We start from the raw sequence: 19367 nt of genomic DNA on the forward strand, positions 1-19367 counted from the left end.
GTCAAACTAAACTACCTAACTATGTACCTATCTAAATGACCTGCCTTCCATGGTATCGAGCTACTCCAAACGCCTTGAAAGCAAGCGAATTGATGACCCAATCCCAGTTCCCATTCCATTGTTAAATCAAATCCAGCCAGAGAAACGCCATCCAAAGGGCAAAAGCCCTGCAGAGTCTATATCCGAGACTCCCAAAATGTAGCAATTAGGGTTCTCTGAGTTGAGAGGAGTGTATGTACAATGCAGCATCCGCCAAGTGTTCATAGAATGGATGCTACATATGTGTTGGGTTTAGAGAGACGCATCTTCATCGTGGCCAGATGCGTCAGGAGGTGGTTTCATGCCGAGGGAGCGGAGGCGCTGGGATAGCAAGCCCTCGGCACCAGCGCGCGTGCCTGGGCCATTGTTGAGAGCAAAAGCGTTGCCGCCATAGCCTGGCTCGCCCTTGTTCAACTTTTCATAGAGCGTAGGACCCCAAGGCGCCGCGCTTGTCGAGTCTTTGGTCGATGGTCGGCTTGCCTGGGACGAACCAGGAGAGCGCAACCCCATCGTGAGAGCAGAAGTAGTGTTGGTGACATCACTCACATCACTTCCCACACGGTCGCGTGCAGGGAGACGGAAGGGGATAGGGTCAATTGGCACCGTGTTGGTAGCTGCAAAACCTCCAGATGAAGAGCCAGGCCCCTGATACATGCCCTCCATGGCGTCAAATGCCTGAGAGGATGGGCCTGGAAAGAAGCTAACGCTGCGTCTGCGCAAAGCCTTGTCAGCAACCAGCATGGCAGCAGGCCCAGACTGAGCCGGCGTTGGCGGATGCATAACCCGGATGGGCTTGTATGGAGTGAAGCGAGGTTCTGGCCAAGTTGTCTCGTTCCTCAGTTTCTCCTTGCCATCGGGGACGCGATTTGCAAAAACAATCCGTATGCTCTTATAGAGGTAGTACCGTCCTTTGGCAGGGCAGCAGATGTGCAGATGAGCGAGATATCTCAAAATGGGCCGGTCTGACGAGTCTGCCTCAGATGTGACAGGGACATTCTCGATGATCGGTCCAGCTGAATAGCTCCGTTGCCGCACAAACGTCTTGGTGCCTGGCTCCATGCCTGCCAGATCGTAAGGGATCAGGAAGAGCTTGACAGCCGTCTTGTTCGGGTTCTTGATGATGATTTGAATCTGCCCCTTTTCGGGTATCCTGTAGCTTCCTCCCGGAGGAGCTTTCGGAGACCCAGATCTGCGCTTGGTTCTAGAGTTGCGGCGTGTCTCTTGTTCGGCCCCCGGAGTGGCAATGCTGATGTCCATCTCGTCCTCCAAAGGCTTCCTGTCAGCATATCGACTCTGAGCTTTTTTCTTGGCCCGGTGTTCCTCATCCGGATTGGGAAGCCCATTTTCGAGATCGATTTGACCAACATATGGGCTCGGGCCGTCTTCAGAGCTCGAGCGGCCATGCGAGGTGCTGCCGTAACTGTAGTACACTGCGGGGAATGCAAGGCTAACATGTGGTGGGCACTTGAGGCTTGACTTGCATTTCCCTCGGCCCAACACGCCAATTTGAGCAACAAAGTCCAACGGCTTGGAGGGAGTGGTCGACATGCGGCCACGGAGAATGCTCTCTTCATATGAACCGACCATGGACGCATGATGAAGCGGCGAAGACTCCGCCACAAACGAAGATCGACGTGGCCTGAGAAAAGCAGGCGTTGGCGGCGAAGTGCCGGGCTGCATGAAGCTTGGTGTTGAGGTCAATGACCTCCGGGGCTGATGTGCTTGGTACGGGAAAGCCTCCCTTCGGTATGAAGACACACGAGGCAGAGAGTATCCCGGAGACGGCGACATGAAGGGGGATGTAGTAGCCGAGTTTGGCATGTAACGCCTCGCGCTGTTTCGACCAGAAGAGAAACCGAAGCCGTCCAGCGGCATGGGTATATCTAACTCGTCATAACTGTGCGATTGGACCAGAGGGCTAGTGGGCGGCTTATACACGAAACTCGACGAGAGAGATGACGAGAGAGGCGAGGTGCCAGGTTGAAAACTGTCCGCACTGCCTGGAAACGGAACTCCTTTGTCATGCTGAAAGGGCGTGAAGTGCCTGGGAGGTGACGTAGCAATCCACGAGGCCTCTGCCGGGGCATCATGACTGTCGATATGTGCTCTGCCGACGGGAGTGGCATGGTCTTTGGCTACCGCTTGTTCCTCAGTAAAGTTTCCGCTGTGCAAAGCCGACCTCGGCCGCTCAATGCTGAGGCCATCGCGCAATCTGTTGTCGTCTGATTCGGACTGGCTGTCGGTCTTCTCGGGGGTAATTCGAGCGGGTGGAAGGAGGGTTGAGGATTCGGTGGGAGTTTGAGGGCGCTTCGTGGGAGATTTGTGATGCTGGAGGATTGACTCAAGCTGGAGAGCTTTGGTTAGCAGATGGAGCAAGATATAGGGTGATCATGACATACATGTCGGTTTGGGATCCAAGTTGGAGACTGAGCCCTCTTGAGTCTCTCAATCAGAGCAGCTCGATCCGATATCGCAGCTTCACCATTCTCGCTTCTTTTGGGAGTGCCAGGCCGAGGCGGACTGTCGGGAATGGGCCCTTCGCATAGCTCAGTGCGGATGCTCTCCTCTGAAAGGCGCCTCAGGTTCTGAGTAGGGACGTCGATTGGGGCGGGCTCGACAGGTTCATGGTGGTCTAAATCAGCCTGAAATATGGGCATGATGGTGGTGTCGAGTGGCTGGAACAGCAACCACGCTGGAGTTGGCAGTATTTCGTCATGAATCACAAGGGCGAGGGAGCTGGGAGGTGGTGGTCAAGGCGACAAGCTTCAATGCAGGGAGGAGAGATCTTGCGACAGGTGACAAAACTGAAGTTTGAGGCTGGATCCGAGGGTGAGGCTGAAGGTGCAAGAGTCTGATAATTAAATGAGTCGAGCGAGGTGGATATCACGTATCATGCCATGTGAGCCTTGTCCTGCGTCGAAGCTGTCAGGGCGCAGCGTGGGTCGAGCGAGGTTCAGGTTCGGGATGGGGATGGGGATCTCAAGATGGGGAATCTGGGATCGTGGGACGTCATCCACCGATGGCCATATGACGACGATGACGATGGAGTGAGTCTATGCGAGTCCCGTCTTCCCCGGGAAGGCGTACGAGGAGAGAAAAGAAGAAGAAGGGATCTTGACGGCGGGGGGAATGAACTGTAAAAAAAATAGGTTGTTGGGGTTTGATGTGTAAGTCAGCGACCTGAGGCAAGAGAGGTTGAGCTGGACTGGACTGGGACGGAAAGAAAGAGGCGCCGGCTGCAGGGTCCAGGATAGACTTGATGGGATGGATGGATGGGACTTGTTATGATACGACACCGATCATCGCGGGAGCCAGCAGCCAGCCAGCAGCAGCCCCAGCGCCGATGGCGGTGAAAGCGCGTCCACTGTGAATCATCCCCTAGAGCTAGACCAACACAGAGCCAACGCTAACTGTAGAGCTCCCGGTTTTACTGACACTTCCATCCATGTTAGCACCCAGCCCGGGGTGGAGACGGCAAGACAAAGAGACGGGATCCAGTCGTCCGAGCGAGCGAGCGTGTTGTCATGTTACTCCAAGACCGGAATCAGGACAGAAATCACTCTCTTTCCCGAGGCCTTTTTGACCATTTCTGGCCGTCTGGGGCGGGTGATCATCACTCTTCAAGTACTTATCAAGTAACAGCAGAATTTGTCAGTCTGCGTGGCTCCTGTTTCTCTGGTGGGGATGAGATGCCCCGACGACGTTTCTGGTTTGGTTTCTGATGAAATCCTGCACGCGGCCGCTTAGAATGGACCTCTCCTGTCCCCTCTGCTGCTCACAAGACACTGAAGAAAAGAGACTTTCCAGGCGGGGGCCGCTAAATTACAGTGCTCACATTCACTCTGGGTCCCTGTTGTTTGAGCTGCCGTCTAGCGCGGCTTGAGCCATGAGTACAGCAAACGTGAATGGAATAATGGGCGCTGATGCATAATTGACGTGTTAGCTGGCTTCATCAGGAATACGACATCTGCCCTTGTGACTCAAACATTCTTTATCTCTCTCCTGCCCTTGCACTCTCCCCTTTCACAAGGTACAGAGACTAATCCGAGGCTGGGCACAGAAATCACCTTGATGTGTTGGTACCTTGTCGTCCATTCATCCGCAGATTCCCGTCTGTTCTCTCTGTCTGTGTGACCTGGCCATGCATCCATCCCAATCCCGCAACTCTCCTGCAAACTTGCCAGCCAGCTCCTTCAGTTAGCCCACTTCTGAGCGGCAAATAGCCGTCTGCAACCTCCCTCGCCGCCGTACTTGTTCTCGGCCTGGTCCAAGATGCAACAAACACCTTATCCGATGTTTGCCATGCGTCAGGCTGTTTCGCCATGTGAAAAAAAGAGAATCCGTCATGCATCCCCTTACATGACGAATCGCGGGTCGGGTTACGGAGCACATACGGAGTAGCTCCGTCCGAAACCTCCGAGACCGCCCCATGAGGTACCCGTAGACCCGCCGTCCCGGTCTGCGATGCATGAGCCCCACTTTCTTCACCTTGTCCCACCGAGAAAAACTGTGGGGACAGAATTCTCATCAACGACAGCTCTCACAGAGATTCACATCTCATCAGCCTGTCGCCTCGAATCATGGCTGCCAAACGCCAAAACGATGCCGAGCCTGCAGCTCCAGAGGCCAAGAAGCCCAAGCACGGCTTCAGAGTCGGCCCTGAAAATCTTCCCGATGGTCCCTGGCGGCGAAAAGGTTTGTCTCCCTGTTTCAGAATTTTCATCACATGCTCACACTCGGCGCCTACAGTCACCAAGGTCAAGAAGGAATTGATTCACAAAGCCAAGGTCAAGAAGGCCTACGCGAAAATCAAGGCTCGTGAACAGCAGGCTGCTCAGGAATCGGCCAAGAAGCCTGAGCCTGTCCCCATTCAGGCCCCAGCGGAGGATGTCGAGGGGGATGCTGGCAAGCAGCCGGAGGACGATGCCAACGCTGGCGAGGAGAAGAAGTCAGAGGAAGAAGGCGAGCAGATGCACCCTACGCGACATCTCATGCTAGTAGATGAGGCCAAAGCCCAGACCAACGCTATCGGCGAGGAAACAAGTGATGGCAATAGACGACGCACGCGGCGGCCTGGATATTACGACAAGCAACTCCAGAAGGCAGAGGAGCGACGCAAAGAGGCCGAGGAGAGACAGCGGGAATTTCAGCGCAGACGTGAAGAGCGGGAGCAAAAGATTGCCCAGCGGGAGCGGTTCAAGAAGGCCATGGCCAAGACGAGGGATCGCGACGGCAAGAAGAAGCTTGGAAGGGAGAGCAGCATCCTCCTCGACAAGGTCCGGAGAATGGTTGCTGAGAAGTGAAGATGTCGGGAGCTTTCGAGTTGGATCCAGGGATGGGTTGTGGTACTCTTCGTTATTGCAAGTTCTGCATGGCATCACTGATGTGGGCGTTTACAAGGCTAGATAATTTGTGCCAATGGCTTAGATAAAAGTTGACTGATACCAATTCTCTGCCTTTGATCTCTTTGTCCCGATATGTCTAGTTGGACATGTTGCGTGTGATAGTCTTGCACAACCTGATGCTCGGGCTCCCGCTGGTTCAAGGGCTTCATTACCACAATCGCGCCAACCTTGGAAATTCTGATCATGGCTGGTTTGAGATGAGTATCTTCATTGTTTAGAGCGAATTGTACTGGAATTCGGTGCTCGGAGGAGTGACTTCATCCGAAAAAGCTGAGTTGTCATGGACCTCGCGAAGCAGCTCACTCGCCTAAGGACTCCGCATCACTATACTTGAGGCCAGATGCCAACGCGAAGTCCAAAGTAATGACCTTGGATCACAACTAGAGTATTGAGGCAAGTTAGGATGAGATTTAACCTTGCTCGCGCTTCACAGCCATCGTATTCCTGCTACCAGGCGCTTCATGCTGTGCCATCATTCTGTGTCACGCACCTTCGATGAAGCAGAGGCCAGCAATCATGTACACGTCATGGCCAACACACATGTTTCAGAGCGATTATCAACTCGAGATGACGATATAATATGATACGTAACCCCATACGAAGCGGTCTACCTCATCCTGGGCTCTGGTTTGTCAATATCTTGTTGATGTTGGTTGAACACTCCGTGTCGCCCGCTTCGAGCGACACTTTTCTAAACCTGTTTGGGAGCATAGTCTGGAGACAAGAATACTACATGAGCTGAACACTATTCAATCTGAAAAGAGCTGCCTGATGTCACCCGTATGCGTTACAGCGGGAACATTTCGTTGCGCTGTTGGAAATGATATCTCATCATGATGAGTACAAGTGGGCACTCCTCTGCCGAGTAGACAAATTGCGAGCCAATGGCAACAAGTACAAATATCCGTAGTAGATGGGTTACGGAGATTTTTTGTTAATAATTGTGCTACTGAGGCTCACCGTGTTTGAGGTAGAGGGCGGATGTTGTGAACTGGGCCGTCTGTTGGTTCTTACTTGAAGCGCATGCTGCATGAGTAGTTCCAGAGCATCTCACGGGTACCTGTCTCGGAAAGATTGACAGATGCAGCAATGCCCGTCAACGGGTTTATACGGGGGAGCCACCAGAGCCACATGGCAAGCCGTCGGTGGAGGAGATGGGTTTATGAGAGACTTAAGAGAGGGAACTATGCATACGGTACGGCAGGTATCGACACATCTGTGCCGCGTGGGAAATGCCCTCGGCAGCAGGAAGGGAAAAATTGGCTGTAATAGGTAGTGAATGGCATGGCGAGAGGGATATTATTGATAAAGGATGGGCAACTTGAAACAGGTTGGAGTTGAGTTTCAAGATATGCCTCGTCGGACCTGGAAGTGGTCATGACGATGATGATCAGACGTCGAATCACATCACATCAAGAGTGACTGTTCTTGTTAAGCAAGATTCACGGCAATCAAAGTCGATCGATGCCAAGAGGATTATCCGGCGGGCAAGGCTGAATACCTACAACAGTATCAGTGTTAGGGTACACGTAACTTTGTGTCGTGGTAGCATTACGGGGAAATTGGATTTCCAGGGACGTGGTCGTGACAGGCTCCAGTCAGTGTCAGTTAGGATCCATGCTCTCGAAACCGATCCATGCATGACCTAGCGACCCTGCGCGAGCCCATGCCCCTTTGGGCCATATCGCTAGGCCCCTTTCTCGCACCTGCATCGCATGGATGGTCCAGGGTTCGTGGGGACGACGAGAAACGTGGTTTCATGATGCCGACCAGCGCCACTGCCAGGGGATCAATCAGTCAAATCAAGGAGAGGGACGAAAATAGATTCATCGGGATGATAGAGGCGAAGAGAAGAAACGAACGATGAACCTGATATCCCAGGTTGCGGTCAAGGGGTGCAAGAGTCAGTTATGGACTCTTGATTTCAAAGCTGCAAGCCGTCTCTCGTCTTGCCCTATCAACGTTGGCCGTTTTGCGTTTCATCAATGCCTTGGCCAAGGGCAGAAATCACTCTGTCTGAAACAGCCGAGCATGAAATAATTACACGGGCCGGCAAGTATCTCTTTCTCTCGCCGTGGTTCATGCTCTGCCGTCCATGTCTCTCTCAACACCCGACCTCAGCTTCAACACCTTCTGGTTTCGTGTCAAGCGGCGTGATGGATGGCAAGACGACAGAGTTCAGCTGACGGCCCCTTGCTGACGGAGAACAGGGTCGGCCGCTCGCAGGATGGTTCTGTGGTATCTGTATTATCAAGCAGGCTCCCGTGAGCACTTATACTCCGCTTGTACAATCAAGGGCGCAAGTGGACGTAGGTTTTCACCTCCCGCCACAGCCCCAGCTCAATACAAGGCTTCTTCATTCCTCCGCATACAGCCCGTCAATGGATGTCTCGGCAGCCCTCCTCTGGGCTAACCGAGTTCCAGCTCCCGTCCCTTCACACCCTCTTGGGGCACTTCAGGGTCTTGGTTCTGGTCGGTCTGCAATCCATATTGTCCGATATTCCCCATCCTCCAGTCGTCGCCATCGCAATGTCTTGTAGCAGTCGTATGCAGAAACGCCCCTGAGCGGGTCTGTCCCATCGGATCGACAAGCCCAAGGAGCTTGATCCCCATGATGCCCAGGTCGAGCGCCGCCCGCCACAAGCGCGCCTTTTGCTCTGTGACCTTGCCGTGAGCATCCAGAGGCGGTGCGTGTGTCTGCATGTGCCTCTGCTTGTGCGCCCCCAGCTGGCTTGGCTGCCCCTTGGACACTGCGCAGATGCGGCAACGCACTAGGCAAGGCGTCTGCAGGTGGGTTTTTATTTAGCCTCGAGACCGTCTTTGATGACGGCGAGGGGAGGGAGATTGGCTTTAATTATAGCACTCGTCTACTCGGGGACGACCAACCATGGGGCGATCATTTTGCTTCTTCTGACCGAGACCTCACCAGTGTCCGTATAGGGACATGTATGTATTGTCTATCAGGTCGTGAAAAAGAGTCAATATTCACATACAATACATGCCCTGCAAGCAATCATCGCAGCGCCCCTTATGCCGACCCTGGGGGCATGCTCTAGCCCACACGCACAAAATCTGATGCCGTGGTACCGCACACTTTCATGGATGGCCAAGGTCGTAACCCTTGGATATGCCCTGACGCAGAGCCCTTCCTTGCGAGCTTCTGCTACGTGGATCAACCTCATTCCAATCGACGAGGCTCCCTGCCGTGGAAACCGTGAATCGTAACATGCACGACAATCTGACAATGTGCCTAGATGGGTTGACAAATACGCAACAGACCCAACAAGTCGGTTTCCACGGCTGCTGGTGCTGCTGGTTCAGCCTCCTCCTCCTCCTGTGTACGTATGGATATTGCGCGGCGTGTACATACTACTGAGCTTTACCCCTGGTCTGCCACAGCCCCTGCTCCTCTAGAAGCCCTGGCACGGCGTTTCCATAGGCTGTTGGATGGTATCCGTGCCTCGTCAGACTAGAGGCGGGAGACTGAGGTGATCCATCCATAAGCCCCCCTCCCAACCCGGGGCTGGAACGGAGGGCTAGGGGCCGTTTAGCGTGTTGGTCCCCTTGAAAGCTGGAACCCTTCCACTGTGTTCCAGGCTTAGTGGGTGATCCCCTCCCCCTAGACCGCTGGGCGTCCTCACCAATCCCTCCACTAAATCCTCTTCATCCTCCCAGGGCCTCCCCTCCGTGAAGTAGCTTGCTGTTCATCCCATCCCCATTTGGATCCCACGTCTCCATTCCCACCTATCCATTCATTCCTCCCGTCTCGACACCCGCCGTCTTCCTTCGTGAACCAGACACAATCCGGATCGGATCCTCTCTTTTTCTGTGTCTGGCCCTGGGTTGTAGTTCTTCTTCCATCATCCATCGCATCTTCTTTTTGCCATCCATCCACATCCATCAAGAGGTGCCGTCACTGTCAGTCTCGCCCCGTCCCGCATCGACATTGTCAACCGAGCGTCAAGGTTTCATCGCTCAGCGCCTTTCGTCCTCGCCCATCGCTCCCAGGTCTCGCTCGCTTGCATCCGTTTGCCTCCAGCTCTCAGAGCTCAACTCGCAGCTTCAAATCAACTGAGGCCCCTCTTGCCAATCCCATCGTTGGACCACCCTGGCCCTATTCCACGGACCAAGGACCTCCTGGACCCTCGTCCTCATCAAACCCAACCCTCCACACGCCCCCTTGTCTGGTCTGGTCCGCCTTTGCTGGCTTGTCCTGACTTTGGCCGGGCTGTCCTCTGCTGCTTCCTGACCTCAGCTCAGGTCCCTCCTCCAGTTCCAATCAGTCTTCCTTCACAGCAGCCCGAGGCACGACCCTGCGCCGTCGTTGCTTGATCGACTCCAACATCGACCGACTATCCCGACGACCCTTTCCTCGCGCCGAGTCCTGGCCACCACTCCCCTCTCCGATCGTTGATCCGATCTCTCCGTTCACCCACTCGAACTCGTCCATGACGCCTGCTCTCTAGCCGCGTCGTGTCGCTTGCAACCTTGGGCCGCAGCCTTCACCTTCATGAAAGCCGTCGACGCCGTCAGCACCACGCCTCGCTCGCTCCACTCTCCGCCCCGAGGTCGACTTCCGCTCTTTGGTTGATACAGACCGCCCACCATGGCCGGCATCGTTGAAGATTACCTCGACGGTCCCATGGACAATGATACCGACGATGTATTTCCCTGCAAAGGTTGCGGAGAAGTATGATATTTCTACAAACGTATACGGTCTACGAGCTGTTACTGACTGGGCTATTCTAGATCCTCGAGGAAGGCAAGGCGTTTGAACTAGGTATGTGAAAGTTTTCTACATTGACGATACCCCTCGTTACGTTTTCCGCAGCCCAATGCCACCGCAAGAAGGCTCAGAGCGGGAGCTGTCGGTTATCACCGTCTCATTGCACTATATGCTGACCGTCTTGACAGCTGGCAACCGATGGCACCTGGACTGCTTCCGGTGCAACACCTGTGGTACCCTCCTAGACTCCGATGCGAACCTCCTCCTTCTCGGCGATGGGTCTCTCATCTGCAATAACTGTACATACAGCTGCAGCGCCTGCGGGAACAAGATCGAAGACCTAGCTATCCTTACTGGGGAACAAGCGTTTTGCGCAACTTGCTTCCGCTGCCGCAACTGCAAACGCAAGATTGAGAACCTTCGATATGCCCGAACCTCACAAGGCATTTTCTGCATGGGCTGCCATGAGACGTTGATGGCCAGGCGTAGGAAGAAATCAAAGGCGGCCGCCGCTGCAAAAGCAAGAGAAAAAGAGCACTCGCCGATGATCACCGAAAAGTCGTTGCCCGCTCTCCCAGCCAACGCCATCCCTCCTAATGCGTTTTCCAACGACCGTGTCGACCCCGACTCAGACACTGCCACCGAACTATCACCTCGGCCTCGGACAGGCCACGGTCGGACCGAGTCGTCGTCTCGAAGCAGCTCCCGACCAGCCCGCTCTCCGGAGCGCAAGGGCGGCGATGGCTTGAGCCTACCTGCCACCACCTACCGAAACAATCGCAATTCGACCATGATGTCACGGACCGACACTGGTGCAGGCGATCCTGACAGCTTCCTCATTTCAGTAGCCCTCGATCCTAGTCCCCATCCGACTCCGCGGTCGACGTCCGAGAATCTTTCTGATGCGGGCAAGACCAAGGAGAAGGACTATTTCAGTGCGCCCAAGACGGCTACATCTGAGAAGCGAAGTGACTCGCACAACACAACCCCTCACATTGCGTTCCAAGAGAAGGGCCGCCAGCCTTCTTCGTCAGAGTATGAAACCCCTCCCAAGTTGCCAGCCCGGAAGCTCTCCAAGTCTTCGAGAACCGACTCGAGTAGACGCTCGCCGGCGATTGATGACAGGCCTCAGAAGGCAGCCAGCCGCCGTCCGCCCACCAATGAGGACTTCAAGCTCCAGGAGGCCCCCAAGAGCAAGAAGTTGGTATCAAGGAGCAGCTCGCAGTCTTCGAGCGTCCCCGCGGAGAACACTAGCTCTGCCAGGACAAGCAATGGAACACGGAAGGAGAGCGGCTATAGCGGTGTGGCTCATTCCGAAAGCACGGTTACAACACCCGCCTCGCGGTCATCACAAGAGTCGAGGCGGCTAGATGAGGATGAGCTTCGTGCTTCGATGGACTCGTCATCCAGAACATCTTCCCGGCCAGAGAACGCCAAGCCTATTGCACGAAAAGAGGTCCCTGCTACTGGCGCCAGAAACGGTAAGAGACAGTCTGGCCATGGAAGCACCAAAGGGTTGCTAACAACAGCACCAGTCAACGGAAATGCCAGGCAACCCACTCGGCAAGAAACAGAAGATGCCACGCCTACTCGACAGAACCCCCCTCGGACCTCATCGGTTGAGCAGAAGAAGACGGATACCTACATGCAGCCACGGTCAGCTCCCGCTCCTCCCACTCAAATCCACACCCAGGTGCACCCAGGTGGCAAGGAGGCGGCTGGTACCAAGGACGATGGCACATCCCCCAAGCACTCGCCCAAGCTGCCTAGATGGAGCAGCGGGGGCGACTTTAGTATGGACGAGGATATGGCCCGTATCCTTGGCACTGACGAAGGCTCGACGTCTATCCTTCGTCGTGTGTCCAACGCTGTGAGACATGGCCGCACTAACAGTGTGGAATCGCCCATTGGAAACCCTTCAAGGACTGGCCACACACGAAGCATCAGCGAGACGACTCGCGCAACTGGCTCTCCTCGCTGGCCCAGGACACCAGTTGCCGAGGATTACGGTCACGCCCACGAAATTAGCAGCCCAATGTCGCTGGCATCTGGAGACGATCCTGCGTTCCTCAAGCGACAGCTCCGGAACTCGGAGCAGCGAGTAGCAGAGCTTGAGAGGCAGTTCATGACGGAGAAGGACCTCAAGAGTCTCAACAAGAAGCTGGTGGAGAAGCGAAAGACGGTGTCTGTTCTCGACACCCAAACCGAGATTATGATTCGGCAGCTGGAGGTCCTGGCCGGATACGTCGAGCGAGCCAAGGAAACCAAGACGCCTGTAGACCCGCGGGATCTCGAGGACTCGGCGATCAAGGAGTTTGTGCAGAAGCTTGACAAGGTCAAGATGAGCATGTCTGCGGCGATTGAGCAGCTCCACGAGGAACGAGACCAACTTCTCGAGGAGAAGAACCAGGCGATTGCGGATCGAGACCGTGCTCTGCTCGAGTTTGAGCAGCTATCGTCCAAGAACGCGCAGCTCGCAGATATGAACAACGACTTGACACACCAAATTCAGGAACGTTTCAAGTCGCAGATTGGAGGGGACATCAAGTCCCCTGGCGGCCTCGGAATCTATGGCCCCGGCAAGGGACCTAATAGCTCCTCCCTCAACCTGGATTCCGCCAGCCTGTCGACAGGCGCCACTCTTGTCCCCGCCGACGAGGAGCCCATTGTGGAAGCCGGCCCGACGGTGGTGCAGGTCCGGAAGGGCCAGGTCAAGAAGTTCAACTGGAAGAAGGGATCCAAGGGATTGGCCCAGAACGTCGCCAAGGGCGTTAACAGGGCTGTTGTCGCATTCCAGAACGATCGTGAAAGGATGCAGCACCAGGGCGGTGCTCCTCTGAGCGGAGAGAACATCGGCATGCCTTACAACATGACCGTTGCCCAGGTTGAGGCGCCAGCTGGGCCTGTCTCTAACGGTGCGAACGTGCATGGCGGACACGCCGGACACGCAGGCCAGAACAAGCAGCAAGCCGACCGAGACCGACAAGGCTTTGGATTCTTTGGCAAGAAGAACACGCTTCCCAAGTCTGGATCGGCGGGCAACATGAGCAACATAGAGCCAGCTGAGCCACCAACGGTTCTGTTTGGATCTGACCTTGCCGAGCGATCCGACCACGAGCGCCGACAGATTCCCAGTGTGGTGACGAGATGTATCGAAGAGGTGGAACTGAGGGGAATGGATCAGGAGGGTATCTACCGAAAGACTGGTGGCAACTCACAGGTCAACATGATCAAGGATGGATTCAGCAAGGACGAGAACTTCGACATTTCGGATCCTGACCTGGATATCACGGCGGTGACGAGTGTGCTGAAGCAGTATTTCCGCAAGCTTCCCATGCCGCTACTGACCTTTGACATTTATGAGCGTGTTCTGGAGTCGAATGGTGAGTCACTGGAGGGAGTTTTGTGTGAATCACGGTTTGCTAATACATGATATAGCGATTGCGGACGAGACGGAACGATGCGATCACTTGCGTAAGACGTTTGCTTCGATGCCCCAACGGCATCGTGATTGCCTCGAGTTCCTCATGTTCCATCTGGCACGCGTGGCAAAGCGTGAGCCCGAGAACTTGGTAAGTGATGACCCCTGAATAACGACGATGACCTCGTCCGCTAACATTCCTTGTTCAGATGTCTCCCAAGAACCTGGCTGTCGTGTTTGCGCCAACGATTATGCGTGATACGAGCATTGAGCGTGAGATGACAGACATGCACGCAAAGAACATTGCTATTCAGTTCGTCATCGAGAACAGTCACACCATCTTCGAAGACGCCTAGGCACAGGCACCGGCTTTGCTTCTCAAACACGACGCTCTCTCGACAAAAGCAACGCAGTTGTCATGAGTGCATTACATTATGACGCCTTTTTACGAGACCTTCGAGTCGTGGATACCTAGGCTACCTTTACAGAGATGCCGCCATCATCATCTTATCACGAAACGATATCGGCACCTTTGGATTTAAAGCGGCCTCGCTGGTTTGTTTCCATGCGTGTCATGCTGCGCACACCGGGCGTTTTTGTGCTAGGACATTTAATGATATCCAACTCTTTTTTTCTCATTCCGCTTATTTACTCGGTGCTTCACTGGGTCCCCTGCGATTGCTCTTGCGTCAACGTTGGCGAGTGCGTTTATGCTTCTTCTTTTTACCTGGGCCATGAGGACAATGGGGGGAGTATTGGTTACGAGTGGACGTTGTTGCTGTGGGATTACTTTACTTTGCACTACTATGATAGGATCTTGGTCTTTTTGTTGTTTCTATTGATTGATGGAAATGAATGAATGGGTGGCATGCATCAATCATTCTTGACGTACTGGGCTGTTTGCTTGCGTGCTTGGAATGGAATGGAATTCTCATGGTGGCCTCAGTTTCACTTTGCCTCACTTCACTTCACTTCACTTCACCTCACATTGCTGGGTTTGCTTTGCTGGGTTGGCTCATGTGTTGTTGCTCTGCTTGGCTTTGTTTTTGTTTCAAGAGTGTTGCCGTCCCTGCTTGGCCAGTTATGCCATGTTGTTGTTTTTTTGGGTCAGGCAGGAAAAGTACCACTACACCCCCTTTGAGACATGATGTCTTGTTGATTGATGATATTTGGCGGTTGATCGTCTTCTGTTGAACCCCCATCATGGAGGGTTTTTGAATATTTTATTCCCCCCTACTCTCTACTCCCCTCCTCCCCCCTTTTCCACCTTGTTTGTCTTTGAATGTCCGTCTCTGGAACGGAAGGACTTGTCGGATATGTATGTATTGGCTGTGATGAAGTCGGCCCCCTTGTATACGGGGGTCAGAGAAAGAAAAGTATCATGTATGGCTCGTCAAAGAGACCAGATTGCGATGTAGCTGCAGACACAAACCCAGATGTTTTCATGACGGAGAGATGTATCTTGTACAATGACTAAATGACGAAAAAGACGCCTGTTCCATGACAATAGCTGTGAATGATACCCAGTACATGTTATGCCAGACTCTCTTGATTGCCAAATTGATCAGGTATATAATTACAAAAGCTAAGTGTATAATTACAAGCAACGCGAAAAAAGTGTTCACAAAAAAAGGGGGCAACTATTCAATAGCAGCAGCTGCAACAACAACAAACGTGTGAGAAACATAGAATCAAAAAACCACGTCTTGTAAAGCCCACGGAGTGCGTGACCAAAGAAGAACCATCAACGGCAACATGTCCTTGTAGGTCCCGTGTCATGATCCTCTCGTGGCGCCAAAGAAACTCCATAACCAAACCTCACGCCCTTGATGTTTGTTTCCGTCCTTTACCAAAACTCCGGCATCCAGCGCCAATATTTTGTGACAACAGGTTCCTCCAGCGCCGCCTCAATGACTATTCAACTCCTCGCTCGCTAAAGTTGACTCAGGCAGCAATAGAAGGACCCTGCTCACGCTGTCTCTTGACGATGTAGTACGTGATCAAGCTCTTCGGATCGTCCTGGACATCCTTGAGGGCATGCCAGAAGGCCTCCTCGCCGACACGAGCGTGCAGAGCCACGCAGAGCTGAACGGCATCCATGCGGACGCCCGAGTCGACCGAGACGAGGCATCGACCAGCAAGGGCAGCAAGTTGGCCGAGCTCCGTGTCGGTGGGCACAAAGTTAGTTCTCTTGTCAAGCATGGTTCGTAGAACATGCAGACCCGTGCTGAGGATACGGTTGTCCTCGGGGGCAGTGCCGTCGTACGCTTGGAGACGCTTGGTCAGAACAACAACAATCTCAGAGCCGTCACCAATGGTGACAAGCTCGTCAGCCAGCAGCTCGACGCCGCTGACAATGTGTGCACGGATGTCATATGCGCTGCGAGTCTCGAGAAGAGACTCGAGGCCCCTGGACACGTGAGGCTGGAAGTTGTCACGTTCCTTTCGGAGAAGTAGCCTGATGGTGGCCAGGATCTGGGCCTTGATATCCTGGGCCTTGTCCATGTTGACATTGGGCAAGGGGTCCTCAAGATACTGGAACAGGCCAATCAGAAGCGCCTCAAACTTGTCGTCCGTGAAGATGCCCTTGCTGTCTCGCAAGAGAGACTGCAACTTCCGGAAGCCGTGGACATCAAGAGTTCGGGCCTTGATCCTGGTGATGCCGCTGTCAAGCAGCCGCGAGTTCTGCTTCGTCCTCTCGGGAGAGTCTACGTCTTGCATCACGGGAGCCTGGGCGTTGGGCAGGTTGGCCGCATCGGCGTTGACGGGCTTGTCCTCCAGCACAGGAAGGTTGAAGGTCGGCTTGGGGGTTGCCTGATCATCAGTAAAGGGGTCTTCGTACACTTGCAATGTCGAGGCAGGAGTTCCAGGCACGGGCTCTACCTGCATGGGCTCTGCGAGAACGGGAGCGGGAGCTGGAGTGGGTTCTACCACGGGCTCTGCCACTGGCTCTGGTGCAGGTTCCGGAGCAGGCTCTACTGCGGGCTCTGGCATTGACTCGGTCACTGGTGTGCTCAACTCCTCAGGCGCCTCTGGAGGTGGTGCAGATGCCTGCCGTTGCAAGCCAGCCATGGTTGGGACTACGAGAGTGAAATCCTCATTCGCCCTTGAGGGACTGCTCGAGGGCAGCATAGCAGACTGCGATTGCTTCAACTTGGTAGGGCTCACACGGGGCGAAGCGGCTGGCTTGGCTGGCGACCTTGCAGAAGTAGGAGATGGCAAGCTGGACTCGCTGGCGTGAGGCGCATGACCGGGCCGCGGCCGAGGTCCAGTCCTCTTAGGAGTGGTCGCTCTGGGCCTTGGCGTCGTGGTCTTGGACCTCACACTCTCAGGACTCCCAGGTTCCACAGATGGGTGATCACGAACAGAGTAAGGGCCAGCAGTGGCAGGACGAGCCGCCAGCTCCGGCCTTCTCCTCGTTGGCCGCATCGGAGCCCCTGACATGCCGCCAGCCTCTGGCCGGGTTCGAGTTGCTGAAGGCTTGGTAGCTGTGGTCGTTGTCTTCACGGGTGAGAGGTGAGCCATGGCAGAGCCAGGTCGAGCAGGGAGGTTCTTGGCAGCAAGGTTTGCCTTTCGCTGAGCCATCATTGTCTCGCGGAGGCTAGGTTTGCTGGTGCCCATTGTGCTCTTGGAAAGTCCAAGGCCTGGGCGTGCCACAGGCTCTGTCTTCTTGGGCGAGTTGGGGTTGCTAGGGTCCTTGTTGAGGAGCTTCTGGGCAGTCGTGTCCAGGTCGGCCATGATACTATTCCGTGTTAGCCAAACCAAATGAGGAGCGGTATAGGTGAGTTCAACTTACGCATCTGCTCTCGCGGGCCAGATCCCCCAGAATGCCCAGAATGTCGATCTCATCTTCTCTCTCACTGCCGGGTTCGCATCCGCCAGGCCCTTCTTGATACACTTCTCGATCAGATCAACACCACCAGTGTGCTCGATGTGATTCTTGTGCTGGGCCTCCTTCTTCAAGATGGTCTTGAGCCAGCCCGTGACGTATGTCCTAGGCGCGACGTTCTTGTCCTGACAGGCCATCCAGATGTGCTGCATCAGTCGAGGCGTGTACGAGACTCTGCTCACGATCGTATCCACCGTCACATTGGCGAGTTGCGAGCTGATCTTCTTGGTTCCGGCGGAGAGCTTGACAAACGTCTGCATGAGCAGCTCAACCATGGGATCCATGGCCGGGCCAAACGTGTTGGCAACCTCCTGAACAAGGCCGCATCCCTCCTTGCACAGACTGGTTCTCAGCGAGACGATCGTCTTGATGATGCCGTCCAACATGCTTCGAATCCCAGCAAGGTAGATATCGGGAAAGTCAGATGCCGCGTTGCCCACAAGCAGCCTTCGGAGCTTTGTGATGGAATCCTCTCGCTTCATCCAGTTTTGTTCCGACTCCTTGCCATCGAAAAACCACGCCATTTCCTTAAAAATGTCGTCGAGTTCTCGGTGCGTGTTGACATACAATGGGTCGAGGCTCTCGGGCTTAGTGTCGATGCCTGGGGTGATGGGACGGTCGGCGATGGACGAGACGCTGGCGGAGAGTACTGGACGAGGCGGCGGAGGGGCTTCAGAAGGTGTCTCGGGACGCCCAGACGTCGGGGCAAGTTCCTTGACGATGGCCTGCTCAATGGCGGGTCGCACCTTGAAGTTCTTGAGCTGTCTCTTGAGATCTGACTTGGCGGCACCCGGGGCGGACCGGAAGAGTTCAATGACAGTATTCTTTGCGGCATCTCGAACCATACCGTCGGCATCTTCGAGTAGCTCCATTAGCGTGGGAACATAGGCCCGGAAGGGAAGTCCCTGTTCTTTGTGCATCTACGCCATTAGCACATGTAGCCACGATTCCTGTTGATCACCGTCCTCACCTGTAATAGCCAATTCATGGCAGACTCTTTGGCTCTGGCGCTCTTCCCTCCCATGGCCGTATTCCGGACAAATCGCTCAACATCGGCGGGCGCGACAGTGTACAGAGTAACGAGGGAGTGCGATGCGAGAGAGCGAAACTTGTCCTTCTGGTCCCCGAGCTTCTCGATGACCAGGGGCAGCGTGCGAGCGGCCTCCTTGGTCAAGAGCTTGGGGTCCTGGCGGGACAGGCGGGTCAGGAGGTGGTTGAGCGCCGTGAATCCGGCGTTCATGAGGGCGGCATGCTGCGAGGTGGCGGCAGTGCGCAAGCCGTCAAACAGCTGCGGGACGCTCGCCTCGGGGACATTGTGCTGCTTGATGCCGGACTTGATGACGGTGACGTACTGAACCTTGGAGTCGAGGGTCGAGTCGCTACGGAGGATGGTCGCGAGGTCGGCGACCTGCTGATCGGTGAGCTTTGTGTCGGCCATGGACTTGTAGGCGACGAATCTATATAATTAGGTGTCAGCCGTTTGCGATGTTTATCATGACAACGGGAGGAGATGGAAGCATGGAGGGGCAGGAAGACGGCGCACATGCCCTCGAGCGACGCCAAAGTGGCCCGTACACGCTCGTCTCTCCATTAAGTGTCATGACGGCGCTGATGATGCGCTATGCGTTGAGGGTTGCCAGGAAATTAGTCTTCCCAGGCAAGGGAGGGAAGACAGCTGCATCCCAAAGACAAGCAAAACATACCTGCGTGTTTAATTGAGTGACAGTTCGTAGACGGCAGAGCGAAACAGTGGAATCGCTCCGGTTGACGTGCGCATCGAGAGGCGTGGGCGAGATTTGTTGTGTTTGTTTTGTTTTGTTTTGTTGTTGTTAGTGACAGGCTCTAGACTTTGTTGTTATCTTTTGGGGTGTGGGTGGGACAGGGACA

The 19367-nt window shown here is 54.6% G+C and overlaps 4 protein-coding genes across 4 annotated transcripts; 2 read left to right on the forward strand and 2 right to left on the reverse strand.

The window, feature by feature from the left end:
• Positions 1-291: 291 nt before the first annotated feature.
• NCS57_00238200 (uncharacterized protein) lies at positions 292-2696 on the reverse strand (the record flags this gene model as incomplete). The annotated part of the gene is made up of 2 exons (XM_053052414.1): positions 292-2385; positions 2439-2696. The coding sequence occupies 2 exons, from the start codon at positions 2694-2696 to the stop codon at positions 292-294; spliced, it is 2352 nt and encodes a 783-aa protein (XP_052917660.1).
• A 1923-nt stretch (positions 2697-4619) lies between these two features.
• On the forward strand, positions 4620-5342 carry NCS57_00238300 (uncharacterized protein; the record flags this gene model as incomplete). Its single annotated transcript, XM_053052415.1, has 2 exons — positions 4620-4734; positions 4789-5342. 2 exons carry the CDS (start codon positions 4620-4622, stop codon positions 5340-5342), a joined length of 669 nt encoding a protein of 222 aa, XP_052917661.1.
• Positions 5343-10050: 4708 nt separating this feature from the next.
• Positions 10051-13947, forward strand: NCS57_00238400 (uncharacterized protein; the record flags this gene model as incomplete). Its single annotated transcript, XM_053052416.1, has 7 exons — positions 10051-10134; positions 10194-10224; positions 10276-10311; positions 10359-11651; positions 11706-13553; positions 13609-13742; positions 13801-13947. The coding sequence occupies 7 exons, from the start codon at positions 10051-10053 to the stop codon at positions 13945-13947; spliced, it is 3573 nt and encodes a 1190-aa protein (XP_052917662.1).
• A 1588-nt stretch (positions 13948-15535) lies between these two features.
• NCS57_00238500 (Protein STU1) lies at positions 15536-19081 on the reverse strand (the record flags this gene model as incomplete). Its single annotated transcript, XM_053052417.1, has 4 exons — positions 15536-17333; positions 17388-18400; positions 18451-18937; positions 19056-19081. 4 exons carry the CDS (start codon positions 19079-19081, stop codon positions 15536-15538), a joined length of 3324 nt encoding a protein of 1107 aa, XP_052917663.1.
• Between the last annotated feature and the right edge of the window lie 286 nt (positions 19082-19367).

This window comes from Fusarium keratoplasticum, chromosome 2, assembly GCF_025433545.1.
Source record: "Fusarium keratoplasticum isolate Fu6.1 chromosome 2, whole genome shotgun sequence".
NCBI lineage: Eukaryota > Fungi > Ascomycota > Sordariomycetes > Hypocreales > Nectriaceae > Fusarium > Fusarium keratoplasticum.